General features: G+C 42.7%; 1 protein-coding gene across 17 annotated transcripts in view; it reads right to left on the bottom strand.

Annotated features, from left to right (window-relative positions):
- Positions 1 to 22919, bottom strand: part of LIMCH1 (LIM and calponin homology domains 1) — a 326817-nt gene that overhangs the window by 168440 nt on the left and 135458 nt on the right. For all 17 annotated transcript variants that reach the window (XM_032334168.1, XM_032334160.1, XM_032334159.1 and 14 more), the window contains exon 3: positions 3448 to 3517. In XM_032334168.1, coding sequence (XP_032190059.1) covers positions 3448 to 3517 — 70 coding nt within the window. The remainder of the gene's footprint in view (positions 1 to 3447; positions 3518 to 22919) is intronic.

The raw sequence follows: 22919 nt of genomic DNA, 5'->3' as shown, positions 1-22919 counted from the left end.
GTTTTTCACTGGGTCTTGATAAATAAATTGGATTGTGTTGAGAATCCAGGGGGAAAGCATTATATTCACATGAGGTATCATGAGCAAAGGCACTGTACATGAGAATAAATAATGTTTGAGGAACTGTGGGTTGACTATAATAATCCAGGCAAGAGAGCAGGCCTACTCTAGGCCTTGTTCAGGGGCCCCGGAGATGCAGACAAGCAGACAGATGGGGGAAAGCTGCCAGATTCTCTGAGAACTGAACTTGGGCAACTATAGGTCTGTGATGCCTTTATTGGCACTGGGAAATCAGTGGGTGGGAGTGGTCATTTAATTCTAATTTGAATATGTTACGTTGTGGTGCTGGTAGGACATTGAGATGGAGCTGTCCAGTAAACCGAACAAGAGGTCCAGAGTTCAGGAGAAAAAAATGTGGTGAGCAATGATGATTTGGGTCAGTGCTATGAAAAGTGGGAATCATGGAGACAGACAAGAACATGCATACAGAAAGAAATCAGACAACAGATCTGTTGTCTTCTTCAGAAAGAACCTAGAAGAACATTAACAGAATGCAGGGATGGAGGAGAGAAGGGTGGCAGTTTTGTTTCTTGCCAGGAACCCAACTACTGTACGAATTTTTGGCAATGCTGTTTTGAAGGTAATTGTAGGCGAGGAAACACATCTGACCAGATTTGTAGTATCAGGAATCATTAATGAATGGGTTGCAATTAATTACATTTAGATAAGTATTTTCAGGAGGACTAAGGATAATTCTGCTGTGTGTGTTTCCAACACCATCATGCAATTAACTCAGTTCTGACACTCTGTACCTGGAGATCATGTCAGATCCCACAGATTAAGGGCTCAGTCCCGTGAGACTTGCTCCGCTCCCCACTTCCCGTAACAATCCCAAAGCCAAGTTGTCTCCTGTGTTTCTGACCAATGGGCTATAAATCTGAGGTTCCCATGACCCCCTCCTTGGGCTTGGTTAATTCGCTAGAGTGGCTCACAGAACTCAGAAAAACATGGACTGATATTTACCAGTTTACTATAAAGGATATTATAAAGGATACAGATGAATAGCCACATGGAAAAGTACGTGACAGGGCAAGACATGTGGGAAAGGGCAGAGAACTTCCACACTTTCTGGGCCTGCCACTCTCCCCAAATCTCCCTGGGTTCACCAACCAGGAAGCTCTCCAGACCCCGCCCTTTTGGTTTTTTATGGAGGCTCCACTGGCCACTGGCATCTGCACTCCACTTCCAGCCTTCTCCCTTCACTGAGGTTTGGGGCTGGGGCTGAAAGTTCCAACCCTCCAATCACCTGGTTGGGTTCCCGGGCAACCATCCTCCACCCCCCACCTTGGGGCTTTCCAGAAGTCACCTACCTCATTAACATAAAGTCAGGTGTGGTTCAAAGGTTGTGAATAACAAGACACTCCTTCAAACTTTATAGGACTAGCGTTATTTCAAGAACCAATGACCAAAGACCAAATAGTACTACAAAGATGTCCCTGTGGCTCTTACTGCTTAAGAAATTCCAAGGGTTTTAGGAGCTCTGTGCTATATATTTCTTATTACAAACAACCACAATAACAAACTGGTAAAAAAAAAAAAAAAAAAAAGATATAGGTGATAAAGAATGAAGATAAGTGAGGAAGTGTTATTCAGAAAAGGGCAAGAAAGAGGAAAAATGATGGAAAGGACAAAGCGGAAAGGAAACTCAAACGGAAAGGAGAAGAGGAGAAATAAAAGTCAAGGACAGCAGTGGGAGGAAAGCAACCAGAAAACCCTTGTTTTTTTTAATCAAATTCCTGCCTGCTTTAAAGTGGAGGCAATATGTGAAGAGTTAACATTTGATCCATGATAAGAAATGCTATAAAGATCAACGCACATGTCCTAAACCTGTAATTTTGCTAGAATTATTTATGATTCATATTTGAATTAAAGTTTCAAAACCCTTTTCTCCTTTTCTGGACTCTGGGCTATTGCTTTGGTTTCTATGGATTTTACTCCCTTGACTTCATGCTGTGCATTTTATTCCTATAACATAAAATCCCAGAGTTCCAAGGTCAGGAAATGCCACAGGCTTGAGGCCAAACAGATATTTGTCAGCATTATTAAGACTGTGACCTTAACATTTGGAAGAAATGGACTTCATAAAAATTCTAAAATAATATATACACACATTACTATATGTAATACATAATACAGATATAGAGATTATTTTATAAAATATTCAAATCCATTCCTTCCAGATTTATCTACTGTCTATCCATCTGTTAACTTACCTGGCTACATGATTCCAACAAACGACATTAGAAAGATTTTTTAAGGAGTAATTACCAGCTTACCTACTGACCAGTATGGGAAATAAAATGCATTCACAGAAATATCAATTCTTATGATTAAAAAAAAAAAAAATCCACTTCGTTCAACTTGCTGAAACCACAAACCTTATTACCAAAACCCTTATGGTTCACAAACACAATCTCTTTTTGTGGGGGAAAGGAGGTACCTCTAATTTTAATTAGTCATCCTGATATGGCAAAGAAACTTTCTGACAACCCTCAGTAAGGTCTGTGTAGGAGCCTGCCTAAATTCTTGACATTTTTCTAATTGTTTTCTGCCAAACCACATGCAGAGAAGACGGTCACACTGGAAACAGTCAGTGAGTCCTTACTGGGCCACACACATCCTTAGCATTTTGTGCGCACGTGTATGTGTGCACGGTCCTTCCGGAACTAAGCTATATTTGTCTTCTTGATCTTCCACTTTCCCCCTTTTCACCAAAAAGGCAACATCAACTAAATAATTAACATGAGTCGCCAGGAATTATATATCAATGCATTAAAAACTTCAGCTTCTGACCACATGTGACCCCATGCGTTTTGTCTGTCTAAACGGATAGGTTCAGGAGGGCAAGGGCTTTTCTGAGACAAGTCTCCCGATGACATAAGGACCACCTGAGCACCCATTATGTCTTTAGAAGAGATTTGGTCTCCAAATGTGGTATTTAAGCACAAGTAGATTTTAAGGCCAAAACCAGCAATTTATGATGGAAGTCCTGCTTGTAAATCATGAAATTCTCTTTCTCTACCTCCCCCCCTCCCCTTCCTTCCAGGGGAATGCAGTAAAAAATGAAATGAGAAAACCATAATTACAATCACATTCTTCCCCCTGGGGTCAACCTAATTATCAGCCTCTCACCCCAAAACAAATTCACCTCTTTAAGAATGATGGTCCTTATCACTCATGGGAAGGATACAAACAAAGATTAAGTTGCCATTTAGGCATAACTGTGATCTTTCATTTTTAAGTGACCTCTCAGTTTAATGGATTCAATGTATCCTCATTCAAGTGTAACATATATTGCAGGGGAGAACTGTAATAAATGGCATTGTCATGACCCTTAGGTTAGAGCTAAGGAATATTGGAAAATAAATCTCAATTCTGGATACTCACCAATCCCGCAATGGGGGTAGGCAATCTATTGATCTTTTTAACAAGTCCTGGCTTTATAGCATTCAGCAACCTGTCATGAAAAAGGCAGAATGTCAAGTGAGGCATAAAGCAAGACGGATCACACAAATCACCTTTATCCGGGGCCACGGCTAAATTGCTGAATAGGAAAAGCAGTGAATTTAAAGCGTGTAGTAAATCGCAGTAATCGATGAGCCTTCATGCATACAAGTGGAGAGCTTTGCCAACATCAAGTTTGTCCATAGCAGGTGAAGTTTTAGAACTGAGGAATGCTGAGAAAGAAGGGATGCAGACGGGAAGGTGCACCAAGGGAAAGGACACGGATATGAACGGGATGGCGGTCGGGAGGGAACTGTCTAGGACTGGAGCCAGCTATTATTACCACAGACAAGGCCTGTTCCCAATTCTCCTGGCCAAGGCAGGGGTCTCTCCAGGAATGCATTAAGTTCAGAGACCAACATCTGTCTTTGCAAATAATTTGCCAAGACTAATTCCACCTCCAGACCCCTTTGGCTCATTGAGAGTGGCTTGTTAAATGTGGGCGATCTTCACTTCAGAAAGGGAAGAGAATGGTTAGTGAGAAGTTAACCAATCATGGCTTAAAGACTCTAAATAAGGCTTACCACAATTCCCTGGGTACAGAAGATATGTGAGCAAAACATCTTGGGGGTCAAGGTTGAAATCACGTAAAAATGGTAATATAAGCAAAGGAATGTTAAAAAAAAAAAAAAAAACCCAAAAAACAAAACTCTAACTCCCTGTCTTGAGGAACTAGTTCCGAGCGAAAAGAAACAAGGAAGGCAATCTGTAAAAGGAAAATAGGGCTGGCATCAGGGCGATGTAGTGGAATGTTGCATTTGCGAACTAAGTTATTCAGAAAGGAATAATGGAAGGCAGGAAGCTGCAAAAGGGAAGCGTTTATTCCCACATTCAGGAATTAGAGAGGGGAGGCCATCGGGTAACTTATCTCAGGATTGCAGTGAAAAGAGAAAACTAAGGGAGGCATTTATCACAACTCGGGGTCCAGCAAACTAGGAACCATGGGCTAAATATGGCCCAGTGCCTGTTTTTGTAAATAAAGTTTTACTGGAGGCCAGCCATAGCCATTCATTTATGTACTATCTACTGCTGCTTCTGTGACAGCAGAGTTGAGTTACTGTGACAGAGAACATATGGCCCACGCATACAATTTTTACTATTTGGCTCTTTACAGAGTAAGTTTGCCAACTTCTATTATCATTCACGGAGTCCAGAATGATAGAAAATTCTGAAGAACCTATGCTTGATAGATCTCTACAAATCAGTAACAAAAGAGTCATTGAAACAGGTTGGTAATTAGTCTTGAATTCAGCTTCTGTTTGACTTCGACACACTGTATTCATGAACTGAGAACCATCGGCCCACTGCTCACAACAGCCGGGATCCTGGTTTCGCATCAAGGATCAGTCCGTCTGTTCTGGGTCACTTTCACGGCAATTCCAGCACGCCCCCACCAACAGGCACCGCTCAGAGGAGACACGTGCTTTTCGCCCAGTGACAGCCAAGATGGCACTCTTCTCATGAGCCCGCTTCGTTTTATGCAGGAACCTAATGTTTTTTAAAAAGTGCTTCTTTATGACTTATTTTGGAATTACTGGTTTTTCAAGTCGGAAGACAGCTTGTTCTCTCCTCATTTTACAGCTTAGAAAATTGAAGCCTGATGATGATGAATGAGTAACTTCTCCAGAGCTGATGAGTGGCATAATCAGGCCCAGAATCCAAGTTTCCTGGATCAGCACATTCTCGTGTGCAGCGTTAATGTTCCGTATCTCATGCTTTAAAGTAAGCAGATAGATATGATGTCTCCAAAGTGAAGATTTTAAATATATGAACACCTAGGATATGTTACTTTTTTCACTAGTTTTTAACAGTGTCATATTTAACTGGATTTTAAAATAGTATCTGTGCACAGTATTAGTAATTCAAAAGACCCAAATCTCACCGTTACCCGAGTCCCCCAGGGTCCCAGACTATTCCCTGAAGGTGACCTTAAAGACCTTTCAAAGAAAATATATAGAGATACATATAATTTTTTTTAAAAGGACAGATGAAGCATAAGTAAACACTGTCCTCCACCTTGTTTTACCACTTACCGATAGTACTTGGAGGGAGAACAATGTGCCTTGCAGCATATGCCTTATGGATACATGTGGACCTCCATCCTTTTTTACCACTGTGGACCGCAGACTGGATGTGCAGCTGGCAGGGGACTGAAAGCACTGGCTCTGGAGTCCAACTGACCGAATCCAAAGCCCAGCTCTGCCATTCCCTGGGGCTATTACTTAGGGCAAGTCCCTTAACTTCAGCCTTGACTGTAATATAGAAATACAATAGTACCAATTGCACAGGGGTCACTGAGTCTTAAGTGGGACAAAATACGTAAGGAGTTAGCACGGAGCCTGGTGCATAGTAAGGTCTCTATCAATGTTTCTCTACGTTTGTCTTAAGCATTTATTTTATACTCATTCAATTCATTGCATTTTAGATCAACTACTTACTCTAATACTTTTCAATATTCTAATGAAATAAAATACCACTGCTACCAGATCCTCAAGCTTTGTTGCTAATTAGCCAAAGCAGAAAGAATAACAAATATCCTATTAAAGAATGTATAAACTGAAAATCCTCCTTTAAAAGGCATCTTTGGGGGCGCCTGGGTGGCTCAGTGGGTTAAAGCCTCTGCCTTCAGCTTAGGTCATGATCTCAGAGTCCTGGGATCAAGCCCCAAGTCTGGCTCCCTGCTCAGCAGGGAGCCTGTTTCCCTTCCTCTCTCTGCCTGACTCTCTGCCTACTTGTGATCTCTGTCTGTCAAATAAATAAGCAAATCTCTAAAAGGCACCTTTGTATTAATATGTTTAGTAGCAACGCACCATCAACTCCTCTTTTAGTCAGGTTCAGATTTTTTTAATAGACTTTATTATAGCTGTCCTTTCCCGAATTATATGGCAGAAATCTTTCCCGTCACAAGATGTTCTTCAAAAACAACTACGAGATGCTGGACCTTAACCACAAAAGAGCCACACACACATACACACACACACAAAAAACACAAAACAAACAAACAAACAAAAAACTCTGACAAATGTTTAGCCACAAATTAAAAAATAAAAAGCTAAAGTGCTCTTAAATAATTGGAATGCTTTCAAGATCAAGGCAGCTGTGTTTTGGGGTTTTTTTTTGTTTTTTTGTTTTGTTTTGTTTTTTGTTTTTTTGTATAAACATTGCTCTAGTCCGGTACGCAGTTTACAGTACACAACAATAAAAGATTACACAGAATTGACATTGCAGGAGTGCCCAACACCTGCCTGTCTTGTATTTTGCATTAAACTGAGGACGTTTCTTGCACATATTAGGAGACAGATGAGAAGTTCAAAAAATACAGCGATGGGTAACAGTCAAGGATATTCACCTGCAATTTTACTAACAACCCCTATCGCCTACCTATGTAAATTAAATATAAATATTTTCAATAAATAGCTCTTGATGACAGGCTTTAAATCGATGATTATGGGGCGCCTAGGGTGGCTCAGTGGGTTAAAGCCTCTGCCTTCAGCTCAGGTCATTATCTCAGGGTCCTGGAATCAAGCCCCACATGAAATTCTCTGCTCAGCAGGGATCCTGCTTCCCTCTCTCTCTGCCTGCCTCTCTGCCTCCTTGTTATCTCTGTCTGTCAAATAAATAAATAAAATCTTAAAAAAAAAAAAGCAATGATTATATTTTATATTCATGAACCCTCTGAGATCTACTGTGTCCAACTATCCTGTCCTGTAGAGACAGGTCATGTATTCATTCCACCATTTTTATAGAAGAAAAGACAGCCCCAGACAGATGGGAAGACCTCCCTCAGAGACATGCACAGCTGCTTCGCACCACAGCCAAGACAGCCTTCATGTCTTAGGCCAGTCATTTTATATGGAAACTCCGTGTTTTAGAAAGTCCTGCTTCAGTATGTGCATCGAAGTACAACCCGACACTCACACATACACAAAGAACAAACCTTTTACACTTAATGAAGAGGAAGGTGTAGTAAATTTGGAATAAGTAATCTAGGTTTTAAGAGCTAAACTCTACACTCATTAGCCACAGGCCACTACAAGTCCCTTGAGCAGAGTGTCAGTTTTCCCTTAATGGGGATTTTGAAAACCTCACCTTCCATCCAGGACTGTGGTGAAGAGCCAATGGGACAATGTGCATTGTAAGCGTTTGGTAAATGGAAATTTATCTACTCATACCCATGTGGTCTACTACGCACACCCTTTTTTGCTAAGTAAGTTCAGGTCATTTTATTTTTATTTTTAAATTTTTAAAAAGATTTTATTTATTTATTTATTTATTTGACAGACAGAAATCACAAGTAGGAAGAGAGGCAGGCAGAGGGGATGGGGGGAAGCAGGCTCCCTGCTGAGCAGAGATCCCAATGTGGGGCTCAATCCCAGGACCCACACTGGGATCATGACCTGAGCCGAAGGCAGAGGCTTTAACCCACTGAGTCACCCAGGTACCCCAGTTCAGGTCATTTTAGTTTCAAGTTTTCCATTAGCTAGCTGGCGAAGACTAAGGTAAGTATTTCTTATTTTCTTTTTCTGGCCACCTTGGACAAAAATCTCACATTAATGAATCAAGTCAGCAAATGTGTATAGCTTGCCTAAATCTACGTGTGATAAGAAATGACTAGAAACAGGAAGACAAGTCATGATCTGGGATAATCCTCAATTAGGAAAAAGTTAATGACATTAAAGGCAAGCACAAATACATGTGCTTCTTATATGACAGAAATTAAATGGTGTCTACTGAACTCATATTCTAAATCTGAAACACACCGTGACCTGTATCAAGGAAGGCTACTCCATATGTTCCTTCACATACTCAACAAATATTTATGGAGCATGACGTGCTGGCCTGAAGCTGGGGACAGGGACACAAAGGAAGACACGATAGACCCCAGGTTGCTCCCTCATGGCGAATGCTCACTAACAGATTTAAAACCCACAGGAAGACATGAACTGTGCACATCTGTGGTTCATTGTCACACCACGTAGTGCACACGCCATCCTGAGTTTCTGAGAAGTTGAATTAAAGACATGCTCGGTACGAGTTCTATTGAATACAGTTCTTAAAAGATTAAAGATTTGATTCCTTAAATAAACAATTATTGAGACAGCTAGGGAATGAGACTGATGTTCTGATTAGACCACAGGCTGCATTCATGAACTCTCTGTTAATACTTAATATTCAACCGTTGGGAACCTCTCAACCATTGTTTAATGGTCATAAAACAGAAATGAAGAAATCTGTCTCTATCTGTGACTAAAAAGAAAAATCTCAAATATCTATTCTGTGATGGAGAGTTTCTCTATTCTGGGATGGTTCATTCTGATTCTTCCAGCCGCTAAGATAATAGTTCTGCAAGGGTCCCAACAGCGAGAATACAGGTACAAAGGTCACATTACAAGACCATCCAGACATCAGGAACTAAACCAATGAGAAGTTTGCCATTGAACTGTGACATAAACATTAAAGGCAAAATTTTAAAAGGATTGTAAAGTTCAGCTTACTCTACAAGTCGTTCAATTCATGAATTCAAATCTCATAATGATCCTAGGGTTTAGGGGAGACCAGAGGAGATATCTGGACCTTGCGCACAGGGTTGGGAAGTTCATGTTTAATCTCATGGGAAATCAGTTTATTCTTTACAAGAGATTACATCACCGCCTCATTACCTTGGTTTGTACAGCTGCGATAGGCAGCTATGATCACAAAATTACCTACTCTGTGTCCCTTCTAATTTGGTTCCATAGTGTTTTTCTACGTGGTTTCCTTGATCACTTTCTGGGTTTTTTCGACCATGTACCCTGAATGAAGGTATACGCACTTTCATTTAATCTAACATGGCAACTGTTTTTGAACCAAAGCATGAGATCAATTTAACCCTGATCATAAATCTGTTACAGATGTCATTTTTAAAGATTTCTTTATAGAGTTGCCTCAGCAAAAGGACGAACATTAATAAGCCCTCTGGGGTCAAGAAAAATAGACTAAAATGTAGGGAAAAGTGAAACCTGAACCAAACAAGAATTTATATAAACGAAACAGTGATGGAATGAAAATTGCCATCATTAACATCCACCAAATCTTTGAGGATTGCTGCTATGCATTATATAGAATGTGGATTATCCAGAACGTTTATGCCACCCGCCTTGAACATACTCAAAGAAGAGATCATAAGAGCTTTACAAGGCCTTTGTCTTGGAATTCCAAGAAGTTGGGACTGACTATGAATTATTCTGATACAGCTCCTGGGACAGAGATCACAGACCAAATCCATCTCCTCTTCCTCCTAAGCACACATTTCCACCCGGGCTACATTTTCCACCCTCTTTGCAATTTTTTGTAGCCCTGTAACAGAGTTCTGGTCAATCGGGTGTAGGCAGAATAGTATATTCTCACACCCAGGCCTGACCCTAAAACTTCTCCCAAGTAACTCTCCCTTTTCCCTCTTCTTCCCCATTTATGGGTTAGATGTTCACATGAAGAAAGACCGGAGAGAGAAGACATGTGTTAAGGATAGAGTCTCGATCATCTCAGATCCTTGAACCACTGCCTGAAGCAAAGTCACCTCCACTCTTTCCTGCTGTCAAAACTGAGCTACACAAGAGTGAGAAGTACATTTCCATTGAGTACATTTCCATCACTGAGATTAAGGCACCCAGCGTTACCTTAACTATCATAGACCTCCAGAAGATCCTCTTCCAGTAAAGTGGGACCCCACTTTGCCCAAACTGCACCCAAGAAAATCCTGTCCTAAAATGCAAAATCGCACACCTGGACACACCCTTTGCCCTGGGGCTCACTGGGAGGGCAGCTGGAAGGGACTAGCTAAACTCGGAGGCACTGCAGGCAAACGGACCCATTTTTACATTCCCGCATCTGCTAGGGAAAAACTCTTCTTCCATATCACTCTTGTTCTCGATGCTAAAACACTAACACTAATGAACTACTCTGTAGGCATGGAAGAGAACCTCCTGAATTATCTGAGTATCTTGGATTCCTTTTGATTCATTTTCAGCCTCTCTCACAGCCCAACCTTTGCATGGCCTTTCCTGCTGTTTGGAAATTATGGGGTTTGGGGGACTAGAAGAGACTGAAAACCAATAAATCAATCTAGATAAGAAAACTGCTACCAGGCACACATCTGAAGGCAGAGTTTGCAAGTGGTAGTTAGGATTATAAACTCGAGTTTCTTAAATCTGGGAAAAGGGATTTCCTGTGATGGTCTGCTTTCTGCACTTCAATAAATTATCTCCAGCTACCAGTCTTGGCCACCTAAATCAATCTGCCCACCACCCCCAGACTCACCCGCCCCCCTTTTAAATTGCGACCTTGGCCGAGCTGCTTCCCTCTCTCAGTGATTTCTGGGTTTCCAAGTGCCCACAGGATGTCCCTCCAAATGCCTTCACCTTGTAATGGAGCTCCTTGCCCCTGACACTGTTTTCCCCCAACTCAAGATCCTCCCTGATTTTATCAGGTCTAAGTTTAAGATGACATTTATGATCAATGAACTGTGAAGGCTGGCACTACATGAACAGAATTTGGCGTAACCAAATAAAAATGGAGACAAAAGTTACCCTGACACAGGCAATGATATATGTAATCATGAGTGTGCTATATAGTAATTATGGATAAATGATAGTAATTAGTATTTCTTTTGCATAATGAAAACCCGGTATTGCTAGGTTTACTGTCAGGAGGGTGGAAAGAAAACTGGGAATGTGAAATTGCTGTGATTTTTCTCTGAAAGCTTCCAGAGCCAGAATTTGAGTAGGATAAACAGCCAGCCCTCGATCTCCACACTTCTTCAGAAGGAAGGGCTCAGAACCAAGAGTTATGGGATTGGCACTCAAAATTCCAAGAGGAACAGTAACCTCTGGAGACAAAAAAAGACCTGGGCTCAAGGGGCACCTGGGAGGCTCAGTCGTTAAGTGTCTGCCTTTGGCTCAGGGCATGATCCCGGGGTTCTGGGATCAAGTCCCCTATTGGGCTCCCTCCTCAGCAGGAAGCCTGCTTTTCCCTCTCCCACTCCCCCTGCTTGTGTTCTCTCTCTCGCTGTGCTTCTGTCGAATAAATAAATAAAATCTTTTAAAAAAAGGAAAGAAATTGATTTTTTTAAAAAAAAGGACATGGGCTCAAATCCCAACTCTGCAACTCACTAGGCAAGCTATTTAAGTATTCAGCATCTATGAGCCTCAACTTGCTCCTCTGTAAAATGGGGACAAGAGTACCTATTAGCCATGGCCTGAGAGTGTGAAATAATACGTGTAATATACTTGGCACAGGCCCTGTGTATAGTTTACACTCGATAAATGGCAGTTGCTATTACCATCTCCAAGTAGGTTTTGACCCCAGCCCTCCGCATAGGTGGAAATTTGATATGTCCATCATTGCTCACCTCTCCTCCCAAGCATCCTGCCTCTGGTCAAAGGGAGGCTGGGAGTTGGGAGACATGAAAGGACAGAAGGGAAGGAATGAGCTAATGTTAGTCCCTTTGGAGGGCAGGACTACATGGGCGTAGTCTCCAGAGCTGGGGATGGGGAGGAAGGAAGGGAGGATGCCGACAACTGAAAGGCAGTAAGAAGCTCCAGGGACAAGCCCAACTATATTGTAGCTGTGCCCACAGCTGCCTCTGGCCCTGCTTCTCTGCCAAGTTCAGGACATCCTTTAACTCTTGCTCCTGTCTCCCCACCCGTCGTGCCATCCCAAGAGTTTTGCGGAAAAGCCAAGAGCTGAAGATGCCCTTTACCGTCCGAGAAAGCGGAAGTCAGCTCCTAATATGGCTAGTTAGAATTCTGAATCAATTTCCTATTCATTCCACATACCGTTATCAAGTGCTTACCCCACACACCAGGGGCTGCGCTAAGGCCAGACAACCTCAGGGGCTGGGTTCTCCAGCGGGACTGTCACGACTTCAGTCGTGGTATGGGTTACATAAGACTATGAAGAATACTAGTTCTATAGGGAAACTTCCAGGTTCTAAATGGTGACTTGGAAGAGAACTTTGGGAACACGGGCCATACGTTGCAGTTGTAAACTAAGGATGGACACAGCAAGACAAGTGTAGGAAACATCTCTGCTTCTTGGGAACACAAATTCAAATATTTGTGTTTGGTGCACAGCAGAGAGTCATCAACGTCGCCACTGTTAGCAGCTGTAATTTCCTAAAAAACAAACATAACCCCTCTGCTCCTTTGTACAGAGACCATATTGGCTGCCTATTCCTTGCTGGATGTTACTGGAACTCCTTAACATGCTATCCCAGGTCTTCTGAAAATTGACCTGATACCTCCCCTTCATCTCCAGTCTGCCCCATCTTGAACTTGTCCTAGTCTCTGGCAACAATTTCTCCCCTCAGTATTCAAAGCCCCTTCAGCTGCTGAGCATTTCAAGTGCTTGCTCTTCCCTCTGTCTGACGTGCCATCATCACAAGCCTCCTCCCAACTCTTTGTGGCCTGGCAAACTCATACTCATCCTTGAAGACACAGCTTAAATGTTATCTCTCCTTCAACCATTTCCTAGGTAGAGATTATGTCTCCCACCTCTGGATCCCAACACTCTTTGGCTTCCTTTCTTATCACACATCACAGAAATTGTCCAATCTTCCCATCAGGCAAAGAGTTAGTTCTCTCTGCAGCCCCATCTCTACTGTGAGGGCTGGTTGTTGGGAGGGCTTCAATCTGTGTTTGCTGAGTGACGTGATAATGAAACGAGCAACAGTAGCAAAGTACTGGGAAACCCAAAATACCAGTTTTGAAACTACAATGGACTTCAGGGACATGGATAATTTGCAATGTTTCTTGTTATTGTTAATCACATCTGAACCAGTTTTTCAGCACCAAGACCAGAGGTGGGTTCCAGCAATCCTACTGTACATCTGACAGGCTTGTAATTCATTCCCACCAATCACCACTACTTGATTCATTTGCTGTTGGTCTGTGGGATGGGAGGAAAGTGACAGGAGTCACCCTGTTCCTCTTTAAGGATAGAGGGAGCTGGTTGGCCCCAAAGGAAACAGTAAAGTCTCTGGGTTCTTCTTTTTGATGTACCACAGGACACACCATGGGAAGGGTACAGGGGGAGGGGACCGCGTTCACTTCCCCTCAGGCAACCCACATTTTACTTTCCTGTGGGTGCAGCAGAAATATAAAATGAAGTCTTCTTCAGAGGAATGGAGAACGTGTTCTGGAAGTCAGAGGCAATGGCTGGGGAATCAGACTACAAGCAAAGCCTTTTAAAAAGGAGCTTTAAGGGAAGAAAAACTATGCAGTATTTAAGCAACAGAGTTTCCTCATTTCTATAACCTTTCTATGTCTAAGGTCACGATGCTGATCTTAATTAATGTGAATAATTAATATGATTTTTTATTTTCATTTTGAAGTTTTCTTTACATTTTTTGGAAGTAGACAGAACATTAATATAATCAATTGACAGGGCATTATCTTCAGTAAAGTTCTAAAATATTAGCAGTGCATTACAATATGATATTAATACATCTAGAAATGCACTAAATGACATTTGGAATGAGTCCTCTAGAAAGCACTGGAACCATCTAGAAGCAAAACTTCTAAATTGCATTTTGAGCGTGTACACAAGCATGTATTGTGTGTGTGTGTGTGTGTGTGTTAATAGCTTGAGATACAACTCACTCACTGAAAGTATAGAATCCAATTTTTTTTGTACATTCACAGGATCAGGCAACCAGCTCCACCAACTAATTTTAACTTTCCTTCCACCTGAAAGAAGCACCATACTATTAGCTTTAACCCCCCATCCCACTCACACACAACCCCCAGCCCTAGGCAACCACTAATGTACTTTCCGTCCCTATAGATTTGCCTATTCTGCGCATTTCCAGTCAACAGGACCATAGAAAATGTGATCTTTTGTGACTGGTTTCTTTCATTTAGCATAATGGCTTGGTTGGTTCATCCACGTTGTAACATGCATATGAACTGGTACAATTCCTTTTTATGGCCAAATAATATCGCATTCTATGGCTACACCATATCCTTTCATCAGTTGATGGGCATTTGGGTTGTTTCCAAAATTTGGCTATTATGAATGATGTTGTCACAAACATTTGTGCATACGTTTTTGTCCAGATACACATTTTCCTTTCTCTTGGATATGTTCCTAGAAGTGTAACTGCTGGGTCTTATGATAACTCAATGTCTAACCTTTTGAGGAACTATCAAATTCTTTAGCACAGTGAATGTCCCATTTCACATTCCCACCAGCAGTATGCGAAGTTTCCAGGTCCTCTACAACCATACCAGGTTTATTGCCTTCTTTTTTCAATTTGCCATTCCAGTGGGTGTGCAGAGCTATCTAGTCATTTTGATTTGCATTTTTCTAAAGATTAATGATGCTGAACATCTTTCCATGTGTTTATTATCCATTTTTATATCTATTTTAGAGAAATACCTGTGTAGATATCTTTGCCTATTTTTTATTAGATTGTTTATTCTTTGATTATTGAGTTCTTTATATATTCTAGACACAAGTCCCTTCTCAGACATATGATTTGCAAGTATCATCATATTTTCTCCCATTCTGTGGGTTGGGAGGTGGTATTATTTGCAGGACAAAAGCTTTTAACTTTGACGTAGTCCCATTTATCTATTTTTTTCCTCTTATCATTTGTACTTTTGATATCATACCCAGGAAAACACTGCCAACATGATTTTTAGATTACTCCTCCTTCTTCCCATGGTTTTTCGCCAAAATGCTATATGACATTCCTGCCACATGCAAGCATCATTAGGCAGAGAAAGATGGGTGAGTCACAGTCACTACACCAAGAACTCATAAATAGAAAGTTAAAACATACAATCTCATGAGTAGTGCCCTGTGTAAAACAAATTACTTGCTCTCAGCACAGTCAAAATATACTTTTCAAATCAGAAACAAGAGAGAGTGCACCTGAAACCAGGGCTGTCGTCTCCATGCCGGGACATATGGTTGTCAGCCCTGTGGGTGCTAAGAGGAGTAGGGAAGCCTGAACTCAGGCTGTCATGAGGGTCATATTTTAGTGGAGGAAATGGTACCCAATGTATGGGTTTGGGATTTAGGGAGACGGAAATGGATAGGAAGTGGGCCCCAAGGTGGCTGGAATGGCATGCACCAAAGTCACAGAGGCAGGGAAGCACAAAGAAGATTGTTAAATACAAAAATCATTCTCTGTGGCCAGTGCAAAGGATGGTAAAGATAAGCCAAACAGAAACACTGCACCCAGACAGTGAGGGACACTGGGTTCCAGGCAAAGGAACTTGAATCATGTCCTGTTTTGTGGGAAGGGCACCAGGCACAATGAAGCCATGTTTGGGAATGTTAGCCTCACAGCAAAGTCTATAGTAGGGTAAGGAAAAGCAGAGCTAGAGCTAATCCCTCAGCCATTCTATTTGTCTTGTCGTTCATTCTTTCTTCTCCTTAATATAAGAGGGAAGTTGCTTTCTGCATAGTTAACTTTAAAAATAAATCATTTCTAAACTGGGTCCTTGGTGGGCTATTTAAAAGGTCCTCTTCTGTGGGTTACGAAGGAAACATTTAGAATGGCATGCTTGATGCAGGAATTTTGCAAACTTCATTGTGGGAAATTAGCCCACCCAGCCTGACAGCCCAGTAGAGACCACCAAAAAAAAAAAAAAAAAAAGGATTATTAAGGAAATACAATTAGGGAGCTACTAAACCCTCTCAAATATAAGCAAAGCCTAATCCAGCATGGAACCCCACAGACAGGCAATGAGATAGTCCAGTTTCTCCTCTACCACACAAGCAGCCCATATTTAAAACTCTTGTTATATGTTTTTTTAGTCAATCAATCATTCCAATAAATGTGTCATAAATTTGTTCAGGAGTAAGGAGATTAAGCCTGTGATTTAAGTGAGAGAAGTTGAATATGTTTTTTTAAAACAGACGGCTCCAGGGTGAAAGAAATCACTACATTTTGTGGGGAGCGGTTCCTGAAAGAGAATTATGCTAAATTAAGTTTCAAACACAGTTTTTTGGAAGTCTCAAAACAAAGACCCAAGTCTAGGCCATGTAAAACTATGTATTAGGAAAAAAAAGAAGTTGGGGCATCTGGGTGGCTCAGACAGTTAAATGTCTGCCTTCAGCTCAGGTCATGATCTGAGGGTACTGGGACTGAGCCCTGGGGGGGGGGGCTCCCTGTTATTAAAGAAATATCTTTTTAAAAAAGAAAAAAGATGTTATGACCAGGATTATATAATTTTTTCACGGACAAAATACTTGCCAAGATGGATAACCTTGAGAATGTTTCAAATGCACACAAGACCCCTGCACCCACCCAGGAAACAGTTTGAAAGGGGATAGTAACACTCCCCATGCATACTGTGCTGAGTCCCCCTTTTGAGTAGGAACACCAAGGGCTGTCTATTTGATGAGAATTCAAGAAGAAAAAAAGACAACACTGGGAGTCCATTCTGCACTTCTTGAATCCTACAAATTCTTCCTCCATGTTCTGCATCTGTTTTCATCTTTCCTAACAGAAGGCTCTTGGGACAACTCAGTCCTTGCCCAAGTTCCCACCTAAGCCAGGCCAATTGTTCGAACAAAAAAGAGCAGCTTTTCACTGGAGAACTTTAAAAAAAAAAAAAAAAAAAAAGAGTGGGTTGAAATGTCCTTACTTGAACTTAAAAGCTTAATGAGACTTGGTGCCAAAGAGCGGGAGACGAGCCAAGTCTGTGAAGCCAACTGTGATATGGCCGAAAGACAAAGGAGAACCCTACACAGAAGGCCTATCAAATTCTTACCAGCCTGCTAAGGCCAAAATCAGTAAGGGCGAAAGGACCCAAGTTTGCTGAGATTCAAGTGAGCGTCTGGGTTAGAGAAAGAGCTCCAGACAAAGAGTCCGAAGACACACTGTGCTCTACCAGCCCCGGTCTCCATCTCGTCCTTACAAAGGAAGGTGGGAAGAGATGACCCAGGCTGCTCACCTACCAGGGTCACCGTGAGGATTAAGTAAGGGAGGGGTTTGTAGATACTGAACAAAACAGTGGTGATTAGAAGGCAGCAGTCTGAGGTTGCCAGCAACTGGGTGGACCATACATCCCCGTTTGCTGAGGACCGTCTAGATTTCATTTGTTGTTTTAGTGTTGCAGCTGGTTTAAAAAACCCCTTTCACTCTCAAAACTATCTTGACTGACTGACAAACTACACGGTCACTCTACAAAGGAGCCATTGGTCCAGACTAATCCCTTTTCTTTTTAATAGTTGAGGAAAATACTGCGTGTGCAGCTGACATTAGATAAGGTCTTTACCAAGAGCCCGTTGAAACAATGCAACAGAATGAGCCAGACTCACAACAATTTGGTTGACTCATGACTGGTGGTCTGGCCTTTCCCAGAGATGACTATTAATTGAAAAAGCTCTCCAGTGCCTTCCACTACCAGTGAGGCAGGCCTTTTCTGAAGCCTTGTGCGAGCTGAGCTCTCCTAGGGCCATGTCCTATAGGTGACCACCAGCTTCTTAAGTCTTCTTAGTGCCCTTGGTTTCCAAGGCACCACATTTCCTTGGGTTTCCTCTCATCTGATACCCCTTTGTGAGCTTCTATTTCTCTTACCCCTGACCCAGTGGGGAGGCTTCCTCAAACTGAGACCATGCTCTGCTGTTCTTCCTTGATGTGCTCTTTTCCTCAGAGACTCTGTCATCTATCACAGCTTGGCCTTGATGTCCAATAATGGCTGGCAATTCATATTTGAAAAAGCTAAATCTACTGCCTCACCTCTAAGCCCCAGACTCTGTCCCTAGCAGTCTACAGGATGGCCCCTGGGTGGGCTATCTATTTCCCAAACTCACCCTGCCCAAACTGAAATTATGACCTGTCCCAACAAGTAGAGGCTCCTCTTCCGTGTGCACCAGAAACCTGACTCTGCTAGCCATCAACAGAAGCACTGAAGTTATTTTGTAGCCCTTTCTTTCACTTATCAATATCCTCTACCCTACCAAGTCCTACATATTTCTTCAGAATTCTTCTTACTTCTATTGCTCTGGAGGTCAAACCCAAAAATCTTTCCATGACTTCCAAGGCTCTGAGCAATCTTGCCCCTGCCTCCTCCTCCTCCTCCTCTCCATCCACGCTCATCTCACACCTTCAACCCCTCTCCTTTGACCATGAGTCCCCTTGTAATTCCTTCAATGCACCGAGCTTCCATCTTAGGGACCTCAGACATATCATCCTTCCAGTCTAGATATGCTTCCTCCCTTACTTCCATCCCCCTTCCCTCTTTCCTGACTAATCTCTACTTGTCACTCAGGTCTCTATCTTAATGTCTTTTCCACAAGAGAACCTGAGATTTATATCCCGTATAGAGTCAGGATTTAGATTCCAGATCTGAGCTGGGCGCCCCTGTTAGATGATTTTACTGCATAGTGTACTAGGCTTTCTAGTAACTTACCATACTTGAAAGTGGGTTCTGGAAAAGCTTAGTTGAACGAAGAGAAGCCACCTTCTCCCCCCTCTTCCCGCCCCCACCGCTATCAGAGCAGATCTCTTCTGTGTATGCCAAACACAGCCTACTCCCTCAAACCTTCAAACTTCAAACCTTGCCTTCTGCTCTTGTCTCTGTGAAGGATGCCCTTCTCTTTCCCTCAGCCTATTCTCAACTCAAGTAAAATTCAATTGATGTAACATCTCCCCAGTGTTCCCAAACTGTAACAATCTCCCTTTGTTTTACTTCTTAGTAAATCTCGGCAATTAAATCTCAGTCACTTGCATTTACTCACACACTGGTTTATACTGCTACTCACACACCGTTTTGTACATATGTTCAAGCCCCAAGAGCATTATAAAACTCCTGAAGAGCAGGGATCAAGCCTTCCATTCCCTTTTTATGGCCCTCAATTCCTACTTTGAGGCTGCATGACAAATCCTCCACATGACAAAATGTCTCTACACAAAGCCACACCATCAACTGCCAGCCCGTCCTAGAAGGCTAGTACACATCTGTGGCATGCTGCATCTCATGCTGAAATCAGGACAAGAATCCAGGACAAGCCTCCCTTCTTAGAATAAGCAGCTCATTCATCAGCAATGATATAAACACATGTTTGCCAACAGATTTCTTATCTTCAGAAAATTATTTCACCAGCGTAAGAACTGAGACAAAAATCCACTAGGACATTCTCTATTGGTCAGTCACTTGCAAACGGACATGCTCAGACTTTACATTCCAAGAAAAACGTGTCTGCAGAATAAAAACCCAGAAGTTCAACCTCTATTAATTCCAAAGAAGATGGAGCTGGAGTGGAGAATCTTTTACTTAAAGAAAGTAGGTACATCTATGCTTTCATCTTTAGTCTTCAAGGATGGGTCTGTTCTTTATGTAAAATCGTGTGTGTGTGTGTGTGTGTGACTCTGAACTGAGTCAGAGGAGGAAAGAGGAAAAAGGGGAGAAAGAAGAAGACAGGCGCAGGGAGGGGAGAGGAAGGGAGAAGAGGCGACGGACAGAGACAGGGGATAATACTGACAATGACAGCTAAGACTGGGAGAAAGTTAAGGTCACTGATGATTAGGGAGCCTAGGGAGCAATCCCAGTACTGGACTCACTGTATTCAGGAAGTGCCCGTAGGAGAGGTGTTATGTGTCAGACTGGCGTCCAGTGAAGTCAAACCACAGATAAACAGAAGGGACCAAGATCAGGAAGCCTTCGCTCTGGTTCCGGAAGTAGACCGGGATACGTGCTAGCTCGGAGGTGGTACAGGTACTTGGAAGCCAGACGGGAACCTACCAACCCTGCCCAGAAGGTTCTGGAACAGCTTCCCAGAGAAAGAAACCATGACAGACTGTGGAGAGTAGGAGGAAATGACATCACCACAGAGGTCAAGGTTACTGTTTTCAAAACAGTCACTCTGGGTCTCAAGCCCTGCCAGCCAAAGCTCATTATTCACAGATGATCAGGTTTGTAAAGGTCCCAAACTTTCTTGCCCAGTTTTTGATCACAGGCTCGGCAAGACAAGCTGGGAAGGAAAATCCCAGTGCCTTCGTCCCACAGCTTGTTGGCAGCCCCTGGACAAAGAGCTGATGGGTGCGCAGTGACACAAAGTTGCACTGACTATGTCATATTCATAATTGACTTCGGGCCTGTTTCCAACAAGCATAATGAGAACAGCTAGGGGTCCGGAGAGCCAAGCCAGCCCCAGACAGTGGCGAGCACTCTGCAGTTCTCTCTTACCGGAAGCTCCCAGGGACCCGAGGAGGTAGTGACTTCCCCCGTTCACACACTAAGGGACAGCAGTTAACAATTAAGGGCCTGCTACGTTCCAAGCACTGAACAAAGAGATGTAGCCATATTATCAATTCATTTAATCCTCACGTCAACCCTCTTAATCAGGTACTAATTCTACTGCTTGTCATAGCTCCCGGAACTGGGGCTCCAGGAGGCCAGGTAAGTGGCGTCAGGACACATGGACACACACCAGCAATGTAAGTTAACGAGGTTGAACCTCATGAAACCACATTTTCCGACCGTTTTTCGTCTAGTTACACAATTTCACAGGATTCAACCTCAGTGTTTTCCCAATCCACTCGCTTTCCACTGTGCTCGCTCATAAAAGCATAGGAACTGGCTTTTCTTAAGTGTCTATCTTTGGACGGTAACAAAAAGGCAAGTAAAGAGGGTGGGGGAGGATGAGAAATCAAACCAGGGAAGGGAAGGGAGGGGACAGCAGAGCACACACCCTATAACAAGATCCCATTAGAAGTGACGGCATCTTGAACAACCACTGGGGCGGGGTGGGGGGGCGCTGACCCCCTGCACAGTTGAAAATCCACCTAGAACTTCTGATTCCTCCAAAAGTTACCAATTTTTAGCCTATTGTTGCTCAGAAGCCTTACTGATGAACATCAACAGTCAATTAACATATATTCGGTATGCTGTATGTGTTCTATGCTGTATTCCTACCATAAAGTCAGCTTGGGAAAAGAAACTATTAAGAAAATCATAAGGAAAGAAAATACATTTGCAGTACTGGACTGTATTTATGGAAAAGTTCCAAATGTAAATGGACCCGCACAGTTCAAACCGTGTTGTACAAGGGTCGAAGTTGTGATCATTTTGTCACTCTCACTTTATCCCTTTCTGCAAAGCCCTCTTTCTTCCTGAATCATTTACTTCTAGTTGCAGTTAAAGTATATGTGGAATCCTTGTATTATTCTTCTCACTTTTCTGTAAGTCTGAAATTTTTCAAAATAAAAAGTTGGGTGGAGGGGGACCTTACAAAAAGTCCTGGGAAAACCTTTCCTAAAAAGTTATTTTATTTTCCCATTTCTGCACTTCCCAGAGTCAATTACTTAACTTTACCAGGGTAAACAATTACATCCAAAATTCATCCCATAGTCCTTATGGGCTGGCAAACGTTTTCTGTAAAGGACCAGACAGTAAACATTCCAAGCTCTTGGAGTCACATACAAAGTCTTGTTTTGTGTCATTTCCAACCCTCTTAAAATGTAAAAGCCATCCTAAACAAGAAAGAAAGCCAGGACAAAAACAGGCCAAGCCTGTTGCCAACCCCTGGTATAGACAGAATTCCATACAGTTCTCTCTAAATAATAAAGTCAGAGTCAGGAAAACAAGTCAGAAACTTTCCTTTCTGGATTTGTTTTAAAACCGTCTGCTCTGGGTGCTGGGAGGGAGTGACGGTCATCGGCGACTCTGTCCGGGGAGGGTGTTCCTTAGGGAATGGTTGTTTGCAGCCTTCCTTTTAAACCCTGGAGTCTGCCAGGATGTCTCCAGTATTTGCTTAACATTTCTAACAGCATGACACTTGTCACACATTTGCAGCCCGGTCACATTCTGACCTCATTTTATGGACCGCTCCACCAAAGACTCCCATCATTGGAGCGTTTGACCTCCAAACCTCAAGATAGACGCCTGGCAAAAACCACTGAGGAAGAGAGAAACGATGATAGCAAAAACACATCTCCTGGAATTCTCCTTGGCACGTGCGGTCTCTCGTCTGTACCTGCTATCGCGGTAAGTTACACATTCACGAGTGAGTCTCACGGCACACGGGGGGAGCCCTGCAAAGCCACGGGTACTGCACTCCCCAGGCAGAGTTCAAGAACTCCCACGAAGACTCTGATGCTACTCAGTTCCCACCTTATGGGCTGCCTGGAGGGGCCGTCCTTTTCTCCCTTGTCTCTGTAGCCTTCAGTACACATGCGGCCCTCTCCTTTCTCTCGCCTCGTCGGATGGCTCTACCACAGAAAACTGGAACGCCGACCTTCTCCCCTGACTCCAGCCTCCTTATCGTCTCAGCTCTCTCATGCGTTCACTCTTCCTGGACTCGCCTTTTTATCTTAAGAAGGACCAGCAGGGCCGCCAGGATGGCTCAGTCCGTTAAGC

The sequence above is a fragment of the Mustela erminea genome, chromosome 2 (genome assembly GCF_009829155.1).
Source record: "Mustela erminea isolate mMusErm1 chromosome 2, mMusErm1.Pri, whole genome shotgun sequence".
NCBI lineage: Eukaryota > Metazoa > Chordata > Mammalia > Carnivora > Mustelidae > Mustela > Mustela erminea.
This window is presented reverse-complemented; position numbering and strand designations above follow the sequence as displayed.